The sequence below is a fragment of the Arvicola amphibius genome, chromosome 1 (assembly GCF_903992535.2).
Source record: "Arvicola amphibius chromosome 1, mArvAmp1.2, whole genome shotgun sequence".
NCBI lineage: Eukaryota > Metazoa > Chordata > Mammalia > Rodentia > Cricetidae > Arvicola > Arvicola amphibius.
The window spans coordinates 16,047,781-16,063,388 of NC_052047.1; the positions used below are offsets into that span (position 1 = coordinate 16,047,781).

Below are 15,608 nucleotides of genomic sequence, written 5' to 3' on the forward strand. Positions count from 1 at the left end.
TGTGATGTCAGCATGAGAAGAGGTATGTAGACCCTGGAGCAGATAGAAGGCCTAAATCAGTGTATTTGGTCAAGTGCTTTCCAGCAAAGGTTGCTGAGATGCAGCAGAGCAAAGGCAATTTCTCTAACAGTGTCGAGAAACTAGAGGGCTCCATGGAGAAGGAGGAAGCTGGATCCTCACCTCACACCACGAAAAACCTATTAAAAACTTAAATATATCTCTAATTATAAAACTCACCGAAGAAAATAGGGAAATCTTCAAGGTATTGTCTTTGACAATGATCCATAAATATGATTCACAAACAGAAGAAAAGCAAAACCAAAATCAGCTATATCAAACTTTATAACTTCTACCCAAAAGATACAATCAACAAGGGAAGAGGCAACTAGGAAAGACACTGGCAAAATGTATCTATTAAGGAGGTAGGATTCAGGATGCATAAGGCATCCTATAACTCACTGACAAAAGTGCTGAGCTAGAAGTGATTTTTTAAGACACCTTCAAAGATAGCAAGAGTGCATATTGGCACGATGGACTGCTTTCAACCCAAAGTGTGTGAGCATCTGGCTGAAAGAGAAGCTCTGCCTCAGGGCTGAATGTTTAGGAACCTTTCCTGGGGATGGTTAAATCCTGAGGACTGCGATTTTGCTGTGTAGCACAGATTACATGGCTGGTGTACTCCATTCATCTCTTGATGCCAGAAACTACAGTATGCCTCGTGCTAATGTGTCTGCCATGAAAACTAGAAAGCTAAGACTATGAGTGAGCTAACAAATTCATTTCTAATTATCTAGCCATCTCATTAAACTAGCCCAAAAAGTGCCAACTGCCAATCTGGAGGCTGTTCTGCCACTAGCTGATGATCTTACTCAAATCCTGTCCAGATGTTGTGAGTCCACCTCAGAGGACTGCATGGCCAAAGAGGTAAGGTGGTTCACGTGATCACCATCATGTGATGCACTGCGTACTGTGAACAGACTGCCAGTCTTCTCAGCTGCTTTTCCTGTGCATTGTTCTATCCTCCTCATATGCATTTACAAAATACAAGTACATTCTTAACTCTGACTCCCAGACTCATTGGAAGCCACCCAACCAGTGACAAAAATCCACATGCATACAAGGACAAGATTCCTGGATTCCCAAGCCCTATACTGTGCAGAGTAGCCATTACCCACATGTGGTTATTTAAATTTAATTATAGTTTCCAGTATTATATTTAAATTGAACACAATTTAAAATTGAGCTATGTCATAAAGTCATTAGTGCTGACAATAGCCAAGTCTGGTAATGTTTTTTATTATACTTTGTACAATTTGGTAAGCATATCAGATTTTTTTCTACTTTCTACAATTTGCCTAATTTTCTCAAGCTGATACAAATTCAGGCAATTACATTAGATGACGATCAGTCTCCAAGATCTTATTGATATAGTTAGCATGGTTGCATTGTGCTGTGTAGTCTTTTTCCATTGCAACCACATGATTGTGTGTATAGTTGCTTTTCTATAGTGATGCATGATGTCAGTAGGACTACATGGGATTGTCACTGTATGTATTACATCATCTCCCCGGGTGCATCATATTTTTAACTAATCTTCAATTATTGCATTTTAAACAATGGCATGCTTTATAGTATTATAGCTAAGTATTCACTTTATCCTAATTATTTTAAGCATAAGTTATTCTGTCTTTTTACTAGCATGAAGTATTCAGTTTCAAAATGGAATTTTCATAAACGTCATTCTCTCTCTCAAGGTGAAATCAGACTTTTGTGCGATAAACTTTCGTGTATTAACAAGCTCCCTTCCCAAGCACCATATCCTATCCCTTTGTTTTCTAAGAGCATTCTCACTGACAATTATAAATATATCAGGGTTCAAAAGTCTATGTTTTATTTTTAGTAAGACCAACAACAAGAACACTAACTGCCCGACTCCACCATTCTCTTTGTAGCTGCCTGAACACACATTAAAAATCTGTGACAACTTGTCTGCAAAGAATTCTAAGTTTGAAGAGTGCTGTCAGGAGAAAACCCCCATGAACATTTTTATGTGCACTTACTTCATGCCAGCGGCTGAACCACTTCAATTGCCAGCCATCACGTTGCCCACAAAGACAGACTTGTGTGGTCAGCGTGCCACTCAAGTCATGGATAAGTAAGTGGAACAGTATGTGGTATGTTCTGCCCACACAGGACACCAGACCAGTGCCTGGTATGTTCTGCCCACACAGGGCACCAGACCAAGGGAAAGCAAGCTGTCCCTCTTCTCAATGCAAGACTCTTTATATGGCATCTGTGGAGTTTAAGTATTTGTTAACTGATGTTAAAATACTCCAAGCCGTTAAATTTGGATAAGGAAGGAGCCTGCAGTTCCTAAGTCTGTTCCCTGAGACTACTGTGCAGTGGCTGAAGGGGCTTGGCCTTTCTGACCCAGATTTCTCTTTAGCTGACTTAGGAATGACAACACTGCCTTACTTAGCACAGAGACGGCCAGTAAAAAATACATCTAGATAAACATTCAGTACAGTAAAATGTTCCATGCAAATCATGTAATATATATCATGGCGTTGTAAACATGTATCATGTTATTGCCCAGTTTGACCATATTTTATTCCAAATCTCACACACACACTCACACCAAGCAAATGAAAGTTTATCAAGCTTTCAGAGAATAATCATTTGATGACAAGCAAAACCTGATCTTGTCTCAGTTAACTAAAGAGAATCAAAACAAATATGCAATGTGTTATATATATTATGAATATCTTCACACTTGTAGCACAAAATTGATTTACAGCCTGAAAAAATGATTAGACTGTCAGCTGCCTATATAAATAGAATTTAGACAAAACAAAAACTAAAGTACAGTTTTCTTATGACTACTAATTGATCTGGTAAGTTCCTAGACAACAGTTAGATAAGATGGAGTGAACAATTTTGTGTACATTTTTGTACAAAAACACTTGCTCTGAGGTGCCCAGCTAACATTAGCTGTGGGAGAACTGTGTTATACTCTCACAAAGAACATGTCCATATGCGCTCACAGTAAAAGGATATGTTTCCATGTTCTGTTGTATATAGAGTATATTACAGTCATTAAACAGCTAATCTAAAGTCAGTTTATAGGGGGTCCATTTGTGTTAAGTCATTTTTAAATTGTTACATAAACAATAGTAAATGAACTCAGCAGGTTTTATTTGGTCACATGCACACACACTCATGTTACAATGCTAATTACAGAAAAACATGCCACGAATTTGAAAAAGAGTAGAAGAGACATGAGAGGGGTTTTAGGAATGAGAAGGAAGGGAGGAAAGATGTTATTACGTTTTAAATAAAATTAAAATAAATTAACAGAACCAAAAAGCCAGGCATACTCGTCCATGTCTGCAATCCCCACACTAGGGGGGTTGAGGCAGGAAATGAAGTGGGAGGGTCCTAGGATGAAGGATTCACCCCACTGTGAGTTACAGAATGACTTATGTTGCATAGTAAAAGTGTCTCAAATGAAACAACACGACCATCAGAAACAAGATGCCATTTCTGCCCCTGTAGACAGGTAGAATAATAGTAGACAGTAGATGGGTCCCATTTCCGATTCTGAACCCAAGACACACCTTGAAAGACACACTCTTCTGCCTGACACCAGGTACACGTTTGAACTAAGCAGAAGGACTCAGTTGCCAGAAGTATTCCTCAGCAAAGTGCTGGAGACCACCCTGAAGTCCCTCAGGGAATGCTGTGAAACCCAGGACTCCGCGACCTGTTTCAGAACTCAGGTACACTTCCCTAAGTTTCTTTATCAACAGTGTAGGTCAGACTTGCAGACTGGAGCTTATGGGTCAAACCTGGCACGCTTGCCCTGCAAGTTAACAATGAAAACATGGCTTATGGCATTCTTGCACTTACTCAGGGGAAAAAGTCAAAAGAAGATTGAAATTTCATTGTGTGGAAATTAAATAAAATTAAAATTACAGTGGTCATTGAGTTGCATTAGAACACCACCACGCATGCTGTTTGTCCATCATCGGTTACCACCACTATTTAGGGTGGAATATCTATAATAGAGATTATATATGACCTACAAAGCCTAAATTAATTACTAACTGGCTTTATGTAAAAAAATTGTTTGCTGATACCTGGTGCAGGGACTTGTAATTCTGATCAAATGTCCTCACTAGGACAGTGTTTCCATACAAGGAATGTTGATGTGCATTTTTTTTTTACAGAGTCCCCTGTTGAAGAAGCAACTTACTTCTTTCATTGAAAGGGGACAAGAAATGTGTGCAGATTATTCTGAGAACACATTTACTGAGTACAAGAAAAAGTAAGTGGCTGGCTTTGTGGCTTCATCCTCCAAATGTGTCTGCCCTGCTTGTCTATCTAATTCTGTGACTGAAAAAGCACAGGTGAAAACTCAGGATGCCCTGAGTGGACGATACAGAAGGCTGCAGTTTTAAAAGTTGGCCAATTAAAACACAGTCACAAGAATATAAATTATAAGTGATCAGTTATATTTGATTTGACTCAAAACAGAGACACGAGCACATAGTTGGTCAATATTCATGCCCCTGCAGTTGCCCGCCAATGCTTGTTCTCCAAAAACCAAATTTTCATGCTGGCTTGGTCACCATCATGTGATCCTTACGAACCAGGAGTAAAAATGCTAGTTAGCAACAAGATGATACAACAGCTATTTTCTCAATGAAAGGGAAGAGGAAGCATTTCACTGTAAATAGAAATTAATGATAAAATAATTGGCCGTAATAATGAGAGGCATGGTACTGGGTTCTTGGGGGAAATCTCTAAAAAGATTGTGGTTTTTTTTCCACTTTGCTTCATAAATTTCCATTTTAAATCAGTTGGGATCTAGGACTCAAATAAGCACACAGATTCACAAAAAGATTTTCTTAAAGAATCCCAGAACAGGACATCTTCTCAATGACCTCCATGAAATCCTCCTTAGCTTGTGAAAGTCCTGGATTTGGAAGCGTCTTTCCCATTTTCCCCTTACTGCTCACTACTGGCCTAGGAGTATATTTCTTGGAGAAAGTAATAAATCACGCTAAGTGAGCCACAGTGACGGTGAAATGGCACCAAGATCATAGATAGTGCAAGCTGGAAAACAGCGAGAGGCACCAAATCCTGTTACCATCATAAAATAAAGGCATGAAACCCCTGGGAAGGAGGGCCAAAGGACCCCACTCCTATTTCAGCGTATCCACATAGTGAGTTCCGAAGCCGGCAAACTGTACAACAACAAAGAGAATGCATAAAACTGAAATCACGACCTGTGGAGGTGACATTCTAAAGGAGCTTGAAACCTAACGTTGGATGGAGAAAGGCGACAAGCCAGGCGAAATGGAAAAGGCATCATTTATGCTGAAATAATGAGCTACCAAAAGGCGGGTGATTGGCTTTCAAAATTCAGTGGCAATTTCTATGTTTGCTTGTATGACTTTGAATGAGGTATACATTTCAATTCTAAGCTCACCATGGCTCACCGAATATCCATTCTACACATAAGGTTTCCTGAGACAGGCATGTATTTCTATGTCCATTGTACATGTTAGGAAATAGTTATCATCTTGCTTAAGCAGTGACCACCCTACAATACCTTCAGCGGAACCTAACAGAGAGCTGTTTTTTAGACTGGCAGAGCGACTGAGGACGAAAACACCCAACGCCTCTGCAGGGGAGCTGGAGGACATGGTGGACAAGCGCTCAGACTTCGCCTCCAAGTGCTGCTCCACAAACTCACCTCCCCTCTACTGCAGCTCGCAGGTAGGAAAGCCTCACCTCTGTCCCTCAGCCAAGAGGGTTCCAGAGCGCCAATGTTTCATCCCTGTTCTGAACGTTCCTGAAGTGTGTGCGTGAGGCAGGCTGTCCGGGAGTGCTGGTGATCTTGCTGGTTGTCTCACTAAGAAAGCAAGAAAAATTGTTTCCAGGTTTTACACAATCTATAGGTTAAAGTCCTAAAACAGCTTCTAAGACTGAAAGAAGAAACAGTGTAAGTATTAGAGTCCACTTTACATAGAGCCCATGCAACTTTATAGCATTTTATGTTATGCTTACGTGTGTGTGTGTGTGTGTGTGTGTAAATAACAGATACACATGCATACAGGCAGGCAGACTGATGAACAGAAATACCTGTAGAGAAATGGGACCAATTCATATCTTGTATTTTAACTGTAAAATGCTACATTTAATTTGTTTTAATATAATAAGAAAATGGCCACATAAGTGTTTATTCAGCATAAGAATTATTTTGTGAAGAAATGTTTTTAATGTCAAGTGGTAATCATTTTTAAATGTTAACTTTTCTTTTAAACACTATCGGTTGGCTCTCATTCTTCCTTTGTCGTCCCTTCCTCTTCTCTCTTTTCTTAAAACAGCCTCCATATTGTTACTTGTTTTTTAACTTTGTACAAAAGATAACCTTGTATGTATGTAGTATTTCCCAGACTGCAGTGGAGTAAGGCTATACTATGTGTGCTCTCTCTCTCTCTCTCTCTCTCTCTCTCTCTCTCTCTCTCTCTCTCTCTCTCTCTCTCGACTAAGATATGGGAAAAGGGAGGCCAGTTTAGCTATGCTGCCTTACTGATGTTAGACCTGAGAGTTACTGATTTCCAAGAGACTGGATGATTATATTTTTATCTCAGTCAACAAATCAGCACCCGCCCTACCCCACCAGAAGGTATGCATTGGTCATTGTCAGAATACAGGATCCCATTTGCTTACGTTTCTCATTGTACCTATCACTCTCCAACAGCCATTTAAGTTACTTAGAAGAGACTAAAGTCATAGTCACACTGCATTTGCTTTTGCCTTCATTGGAGAGTATGATAGTTCTGAGACCTTTGACGTCCTCACTCCATTTTTGGACCTTGGTGAGAATAATTCAGCAAAACGCATCTGCCTCATGGAGTCAGAAAACTGCGGATGGAGTCTGATTTTCTTTTTTCTTTCTTTTTTATTACAATCAAGAGATTTTGATCCTTGATTTCTTCTGCAGCCAGACCTCCTGTGACTAGTTCTATGCCTCTGTGAGACTCTCCTGATCTACTTTCAACCTTCCAAACTTTAATCTTTCTCTCTTTCCTCACCCCATTGTGTGCAGATAATGACTAACCTGATTTCATGTTTCTTTCACCAGGCTTTAAGGTTAAGAATAGAATAATCAGCTCCTCCAGGACTCTATGTGCACAAAGCCAGCTCCTCTGTTATCTGTTCTGTGCATTCATTAATGAGCATGTCCTAAATTCTATTGTTGTTCTTATCAGACTGTGGAAGGGGCTATACAAAGCTAAACAAATAAGAAGCATGGCTAATGAAAATTACAATGAAAACATGTGTTTTCATTATAATCTTATCCCCGCTGACAAGGTTTCAAAATGCTGTGCATATTCCACATGACCCAGTAGCCTACAGGTAGAGGGCTTGATAAACTGTAGAACATTCTTTTTCATCATCAGATTGATGCTGAAATGAGAGACATCCTGCAGTTCTGATGCAGTGCGTATATACTGTCTGGGGTAAGTACATCATCAAAGAATCCAGAATTTTATCATGAATTTTATAAACCTTAGAATAGAACACAAACTTTACCCAATTTCTCTATCCTATTTATTATCCATTTTAATTCAATTTTCAGTTGAGCATACTAAGCCTGGAGGAAAGCTTCAGTGCTTACAGAAATACACAGGTAACTTCTGACATATTAAAGATTAATTCCAGATTCTTGGGTACCCAGTGTAGTACTTTATCCATCATACCATTAATGTTACCATAAATGTCATGGGAGGGATCCTGCACATCAAGAGGAAAACAGGTTAAAGATGGGGCCATCAGGCATTAAGATTCACAGCAGAGTTCTCCAGTTAGAGCGCCACTTGCTTTCTTCAGAGATTATGCTTTCGATCATTTAAAAGTGACCAATGAATATATTTAGTCTGCAAAACTCTAATTGTACATAACCCACATTTTAATATAACAACCTAAAGGTGATCTCAACTCTGCACATTTCAACAAAAGTTTTTTTGTCATTTTAATGGTGTTCATTAAGAATTATTACAGCTGAGATTTTAAAATGTTGTGAAAAATGATTTTGATTTGTGTTGTTTTTTTTTATTGAGTTGGGAAAGCCCTCATTTCTAGAATCATCAAATCTAAATTAAAAACCCCCACTCCAGTTATCTGTCTTTGCCAGCTTGAGCCAACTAATCCATATTCCCTACAGCTCGCATTTCATCCTTTATAAATGAAATCTTCAGCATCTACTTCAGCGTTAGTGTCTATTAAAACAAAATAAAGCAAATATCATCAGGGACACTAGCAAGAGCATTCGTTGCCACTGCTGCTTCAACTCCTAAAATTCAGAACCCAGATTAACAACAAAGTAAATTCTCTGTCTTCTGAAAAATAGAACTCAAAATAAGAAGTTATTCATGGTTTCTGTGATATACAGTTAAATCAGCTTCTGAGCCATTGCTGATACATTATCTACACCTTTATTTAAGTGAATTCAGTTTCCCTTTATCACAATATGTACATAAAGCAAGCATCTTCATGGATTGAAACTTCAAGCACATCATGCCTTCTTCACAAGCCACCTTCAAGGCATCGGGAGCTTTAATTAAGAATCGGAGTTTCTTTAAAAGCCTTATGAGCATTTCTGTTTGAATTTGTTTACACCAAGCTGTTTTTCCCCCATAACTCAGAGGAAATTTTCTTAAAGTTTTAGGAAGATACTTTTAGCCTCTCAGAGGACACACTGAAACAGAAGAAAATAACCATTTAAGAAAACAAAAAGGGTAGATGGAATGGTTCAGCAGGTAACGGTCCTTGTTGTTTACCCTGAGGACCCCAGTTGATCCCCTGGCCCAGCATGATGAACCTTCTACGAGTTGTTTTTTGACCTCCACACAAATGCATCATAGTCCAGGAGTGCCCCATACACACAAAATATATAAGTATATCTTGAACAGAAAGTAAATAACATGAAACTAATATATTTTAAGAGAGTTCTTTTGAACCTAACAACTTTCAGGAATATTTTAAATCTAACAGAATCAATAGATAAAGTCAATTTTACCACAGTAACACATTTATGAAAATTCTAAAATACTAGTTAATCTGGATGATAGTAATTATCTTCATCTTCTATGGGTATTTTGTGTCATTTCCCCTCAATTAGTATTTTTCTTTAACCTTAAATAGTCTTTAAGCTTCTGTGCTCTCAAATTATTTGATCATTGGAATGCATTTTGATTACCTGAATAGAAAAATCAAAAACCATTTACACTTTTCTTGCATAAATTTCTACAAAATGAATTGAATATTTATTTTGAAGTCAATTTTAGCCATGTCCTGCTGGTCATGAACATAATCTGGAATGAAGAGCTACTAACAGTCAATTGTATCAAGATGATTTTTTTGGCACTGAAAAGGAATCCCACCTTCTTCACAAGGTTACAAGGTTGAGGCATCATGTCTAGAATACAATACTATGTTCTAAGCTTTTCTATTAAATTTCAAACAACAACCAGTACACTGTAATTCTTGGGCTCCAGGAAAAATTCTGTGGTGCCGTGGAATAAATCTGGAGTCATTCTGCTAACAGGGAACCACGCTGAGATGACTGAGTCTTCTATGGTCACTCTGTACCTAGCTTTGCAGTCAATGATACCAGAAGACATGTTGAGTGTTGTCCCCCAAACAGGCCAGTCTTTACAACATATCTTAAATTGGAAGATACTCATTCTTTTCTACAGTTTTGACACCCTAACACTGTTACAGTAACTATGACTGACCATGTTACTCTTTTTCAATAAAAGCCCACTAGTGTATAACTAGAGATTTGAATAGAACCTGAAAGATTTTGTCTCTACCTGTTCTTGTCCCTAGTTACACCTCTGCCTTATCTCTTGTACAGTCAACAGACACGTTCTATTTCATGCCTTAAAAGAGTTTCAGTAACTGAAATTGTAATCTTGACATTTATTATCTTAGGCAAGCCTTCAAGGCCCCAAACTGATATTCTACTGGGGAAGGAATAAGATTTTCAATCTTACAAAGCATGACATTTTTTTTTCCTGAAAGAAATTAAATTAGTGATCCCTGGACTGCCAAGATAAAGGCATTTCTTTACCTTGTAGGTGGAAAATGTTTTAGATACGGAAATCACACCTTGCATAGACTGTTGCAGTGTGACGGAGACCTAATAAATGACACTAAGAGCATGTCCATGTGTTCTGTCATATCCTCTCTTCAAGGCATAAACTGGGAGAACAATGTAGCAGATGAAACTTTTCTTCCTAATATCTTACAAAAGAAAAAGAACAAGGACAAACGAGTTTTGCCATAATATAATCAATATTTTTGTAAATATACAAAAAAAACTAAATATACAAAATATTAAATATACAAAAATAAAAACCAACAACCCAACAGCAACAACAACAAAAACAACAAAGCCCAGAAAAATACCCATTTCATACTCAACAGTGCCTTCCTAAAAGAAAAACCACTGAACTACTCTCTCAATTCCATGACCAGAAGCGTTAGTATCTAGCTTTTCATAATTGTAACAGAATACCCCAAATAATAAACTTATTTTTTAAAAAATGGGTTGGTTTCATCTCACTGTTGGAGGCATTCCATCCCATAAGTTTCGTGGTGTCCCACTGCTTTTAGGCCTCTAGGCAGGTGTCAGATGGCAGGGGTGGGAAACACGGGGCACAGCAAATTGCTGGCCTCATAGTTAGGAATGAAAGGGATAAAGAGAGGAACAGTCTAGGGGGACATACTCCTCTTAAGGACACACCTATCCTCAACGACCCAACGACCTCCTCCTGCACTGCACCTCTCCGAGGCCCCATCTTTTTCTTTGGTATCTGTCTAGTCAAGGTTTCCACTGCTGTGATGAAATGCCTTGACCAAAATAAGCTGGGGAGGAAAGGGTTCACTCGGCTTCCACTCCCACAGCACTCTTCATCATCACAGCAAGACAGGACAGGAACTCAAGCAGGGAAAGACCCTGGATGCAGGAGCTGATGTAGAGGCCATGGAGGAGTGCTGCTTACTGGCTTGCTCCTCACGACTTGCTCAGTCTGCTGTCTTATAGCACCTAGGACCTATCAGTCCAGGAATGGTCAATCCCACAAAGGGCTGGACCTTCTCCCATCAATCACTAATTAAGAAAATGTTCTACACACTTGCCTACAGCCTGATCTTAAGGAGGCATTGTCTCAATTGAGGTTCCCTCCTCTCCGATGACTTTAGCTTGTGTCAAGTTGACATAAAACATCAGCCTAGGACCACATGACCTCTGTAGGGTAGTCAACACCCAAACCACAACCAAGGCTCTTTTATCCATTGTTTCGTTTTTGCTCTGACAGTAAATTATTCCCATAGAGCAGACAGTCACACAGCCCTCCCTGGATTTTGTATTATGCACCTAGGCATAGCAATAAGGGTAACGTTTTGCTTTGAGTATTGGGAACTTCTTAAATTCTGACCTACCCCAACCGCAAATAAAGGATAAGTGGGTCATGCCAGACAGTTTTATGGTCATTAGAAACATAAAATGAATATGGTCTTGTATGCATCTGATGTTTCTCAAATGCACCATTTATTCCTATTTTCTCACAGACCTAGAACCGGGACACCCTGGAAAAACAGTCACTGGTAACCAGAGTCAAGCCGCTGAGCTTCCAGGAGGACCACCAAGATGATTCTATTTTTCCCAGCTACAATGATTGTGATGAATAAAAAAATAAATTGAAATATAGCACAAATCCCAAGCACAACGGAGAGTGAAGTGGTGTTGATCTTCAGATCTGTCACGGGTCTCACCAGCCAAAGAAGCCAGGCTTCTCACCCCTTCTCTGCTGTTTCTCTAAAACACTCCCAACATTAGCATCAACTCTACAATCCCCAGCGGGCTCAACTCCATTCTCTGACTATTTTTCAGACTTCGTAGGTACCATTAAAGTTAGCCTGCTTGCTAACAGACAGCCTGGGACATCGCACTTCTTAAAAGAAAGACCAAACACCTCCTGGGTCCACCCTCATGTCCAGCTGCTCCCCGCAGCAGTTAATTCTGTAGTATCTCTCTGTCTTGCAAATAAAAATTCTCCTCAGCAGGAACAGAGAGGGAAGGTTTAGGGGTCCTGTTTGTTTTAATTTTGGTTTAGGTTTTTGCTTTTGCGAATGGTTCCTGAGAGCCATTTAGCAAGATAAGTTCTAGAATATCACATATTTTCAGCTTAGCTTGATTTACCATGTACTTACAATATTCATGAATTTCTATGTGTACATTCTTTGCTCAGAGAAAATGAAGGTGCCCTGATTCTATATACTTCCTGGAAGACAGATATATTTCTGGAATAAATATATCTGTAAAGCTAATAAAATCCAAGGAAAGCCTTCTCTAGTGTTAATTGCACTGGGAAATCTGAATTCACCTCATTGCAGATGTAGTTATACAGTAAAAAGGGAAAGTGTTCCCTGGCATATATAATGGAAATTAAGTTAAGTGCAATCAACCCTGTCACTTGCCAATATTCTAAGTCCTGCAGGAGAATGTCATTGTTCAAGCCAAGTGAAGAACCTACACCTTTACCAAGGGAATGACCCAGTTGTTTTCTGCACCTTGTGTGGTGTATCAAGGTTCCGAAATGAGAAATTAATTTCAAATACAGTTCTTGGGTGCCACAATGTCAAAAAAACAACTATACATAGACAATATATAAGTCACCGTTTCTCAAATTTATTTACCTACCGGCCCCTTGTGTGAGTACTGCCCAGAATCGCTACTTAGTTTCCGAGAAATCATGCCCTGTTTTTAGATGAGACATTGCATTCACACATTATTTATGCATGAACTGCTGCAAACTGCTCCAGTTTCCTCAAGTATTTTTATGCTTGATCAGATAGAACTGAATACTGAGAACTTTTGGCACGAAGTAGCCAATAAATCTGGCCTGGCTGAGTGAAATGGGGTTTTCACTGGCTTTATTGGGCTCATCTCGACTGTGTCTGCTTACACTGAGAACCACTGAGTCCAGTGCTCCATCACTTTAGTAGGAGGTTTTGGTGCGACCTCCTGCCTGTAATCATGCCGCTGCTGTTCCACTTCCTATGAAGGAGTCATCTTGCTAGGGGACTCCCTAAGCGCTGCCCAACATAAGGGATGGTTTCTCATTTTCACTTACTGTCAATCATGGATGATTCCAAGAGATAATGATTTATGACTTTAGTTGTCAACTTTATCTGAGTCCTCACTGTATAGAAAGGAAACAAAACTCTCATGTTTCTAAGGATGATATAAGTTGTACACCAGGGGTCTCTTAGGAATTGACAAGATAGATTGGCTTTAAGACATTGTCTTATCCCATTGTGAAGCTGGTTAGTCTGCCATCCATAGGGCAGGCTGAGAGCATAGACATGAGGAAGGATTTCCATGCTACAGATAAGGTGGAATCCTTCCATGCCTGGGACTTTCTGTTTCTCTTCCTAAGGTCTGCAACGAATTAGATGCCCATCTTCTTTATGTTGGCTCGTGTCAAATGTTAATCACACTACAACATCTATCTCTGTCTTTCACCAAATTCTCACCAAAGCCTGCTCAGGCTAATGTACAAACTTCAACTGGCAGACACACTTTTTGTTGCTGTCCTTTGTAGGGTATAAAGTCTTTTGCATTGAAGTACTAGCCGCCCCCCATACACGCTTTCTGGATGCTGAGGTCATCACACAGATGGTTCTTACATGTGAACATAATGATCTTAAACACTCTCCACAAGAATTAGTTTATTGTTACCTCATCACGAAATTCTTCAGAAGCAAACTTCCCTATTCTGGAGATTTAGATTTTAAAACATGGGGAAAACATTTATGTCATTTAATTCTAGATGGATAATCCCAAGTAACACAGGAATTTGATCAGATTTGACATTTATCAGTTTCCATTGGGAAAGAGATGGCTAGACAGAAGGAAGAGTTTGGAAAGAAAGGTTTGGGAGGTTGTTTGTTAAATCTCTGGTCCCCCTTCACACAACACATTAGCATCATACAGAGAATTGTACGGAAATACAAACTCCTCTCCTCTCTCCCAAGCATGACCTCCGAGTAACACTCACTGTACGACCATAATCCCGAGAACAGCCAGTTCATGGCTCTCACCTGTTGGCTAAGTGGCTGATCACACTTCAGCAAAGAGGAACTGATACGGCTGCTTTTACTGTAGCTGCTACTGCATTTTCAACATTTTTTTCCTTAATGACAGAGTGACACTTTAATCTTACACTAAGCATTCCCAATCATGGGTAATCAAATAAAAATATTTCCTTTTCCAAAGGCTGTTTCATCCTGTTTATTTCTTCCAAGATTTGAAACATTCTTTCTTCTATAGAAAGGTGCCTAATTACAATTGCTCTTTCCTCCCGCCACTCCGACAGTGCCCTATCCATAACTCAAGCTTACTAGCAAGTATCTGCTGCTTGTCTCTAGATCGCGGTGGAGGTTTTTATATTTTTCAAGCCCTTAAGAAGGTTTTTAATGTCTAAATTAAATGCCTGGCTCATCAGTCTTCAACATCAGAAGAATGGATTGCTGGGTGGATGCTGGACTACAAAGAATTTGCCTATTTCAAATAAAACCCTTTGCCGCCACCCTGTGGATGACATGTCTAAATGCAGGTAATTACAGGAAAGGATTCTCAAATGAGATCTTTTCCATTATTCTAGATTTTACTTATTCTTAAAATTATTAGACAAACTTGTTTTGTGGATTCTCCCCCTCTCCTCTTCTCTCAGTCCCCGTGGCCTGCCTAGTTGCCTGGTACCTTTCCACCCTCAGTAACCACCCTTCAGCTTCCATGCCATACATAGTCTGTTCTCCCTACTTCTTTAATACCTCGTTTTCTCCTCTCACCATCCTTTCTAGTTTCATAACCTGCACCCATATTTATTTGCGTGCACATGCACACACACTCACACACGTATGGTTTGGTGTTGGTTGTTTTTATTAATATCTATTTTAACATTTATATAATTGTGCTGTGCATATATATGTACATAACATATAATATATGTCAAAACAGATCTTAATAGTCAACACTGTTTACAAAAGCATGAAAAACAGGTAACAAGAAAGAAATCTCCAGCTTTTATTCTCTGTGATTCATTGTATTAATTGTCACTATGATCACTTTTTACACATAGACCAGATGTGTTCCACTCAGATTTTTTACTTACTTCTTGTTTCTGAGACTGCTAAAATTCTGATAAAGCATTAGATCCATTTTGTCTCTAAAAAGATAAAACTTCTTGACCAGGGAGATAGACAGTGGTCGGGCATCTTCCTAGCATGCAGGGCCCTAGGTTCAATTCCCAGCACAACAATGACAATATTCCTGACCAGTTTAAGATAATTTTTTTTAAAAAAATATGTTTTTAAAGCAATACTAATACTTCACTTTTTACATTCTTCTCCAACCTGTGACCTCATCTAATATTCATCACAGTGACCTGAAGATAACCCAGATCCAAATGGACCAGGTCAAATGGAGTGAAATCCTGACCAGCAATCCTAGACTGCACCCC

The 15,608-nt window shown here is 39.2% G+C and overlaps 1 protein-coding gene across 1 annotated transcript in view; it reads left to right on the forward strand.

Moving 5' to 3' along the window:
- Gc (GC vitamin D binding protein) overlaps window positions 1-11,810 on the forward strand; it is a 28,108-nt gene extending 16,298 nt beyond the window's left edge. Inside the window, exons 7-13 of the mRNA XM_038315612.1 lie at window positions 795-924; window positions 1,953-2,155; window positions 3,650-3,779; window positions 4,230-4,327; window positions 5,652-5,784; window positions 7,476-7,535; window positions 11,653-11,810. Coding sequence (XP_038171540.1) covers window positions 795-924; window positions 1,953-2,155; window positions 3,650-3,779; window positions 4,230-4,327; window positions 5,652-5,784; window positions 7,476-7,511 — 730 coding nt within the window. The 3' untranslated portion in view covers window positions 7,512-7,535; window positions 11,653-11,810. The remainder of the gene's footprint in view (window positions 1-794; window positions 925-1,952; window positions 2,156-3,649; window positions 3,780-4,229; window positions 4,328-5,651; window positions 5,785-7,475; window positions 7,536-11,652) is intronic.
- Window positions 11,811-15,608: the final 3,798 nt, after the last annotated feature.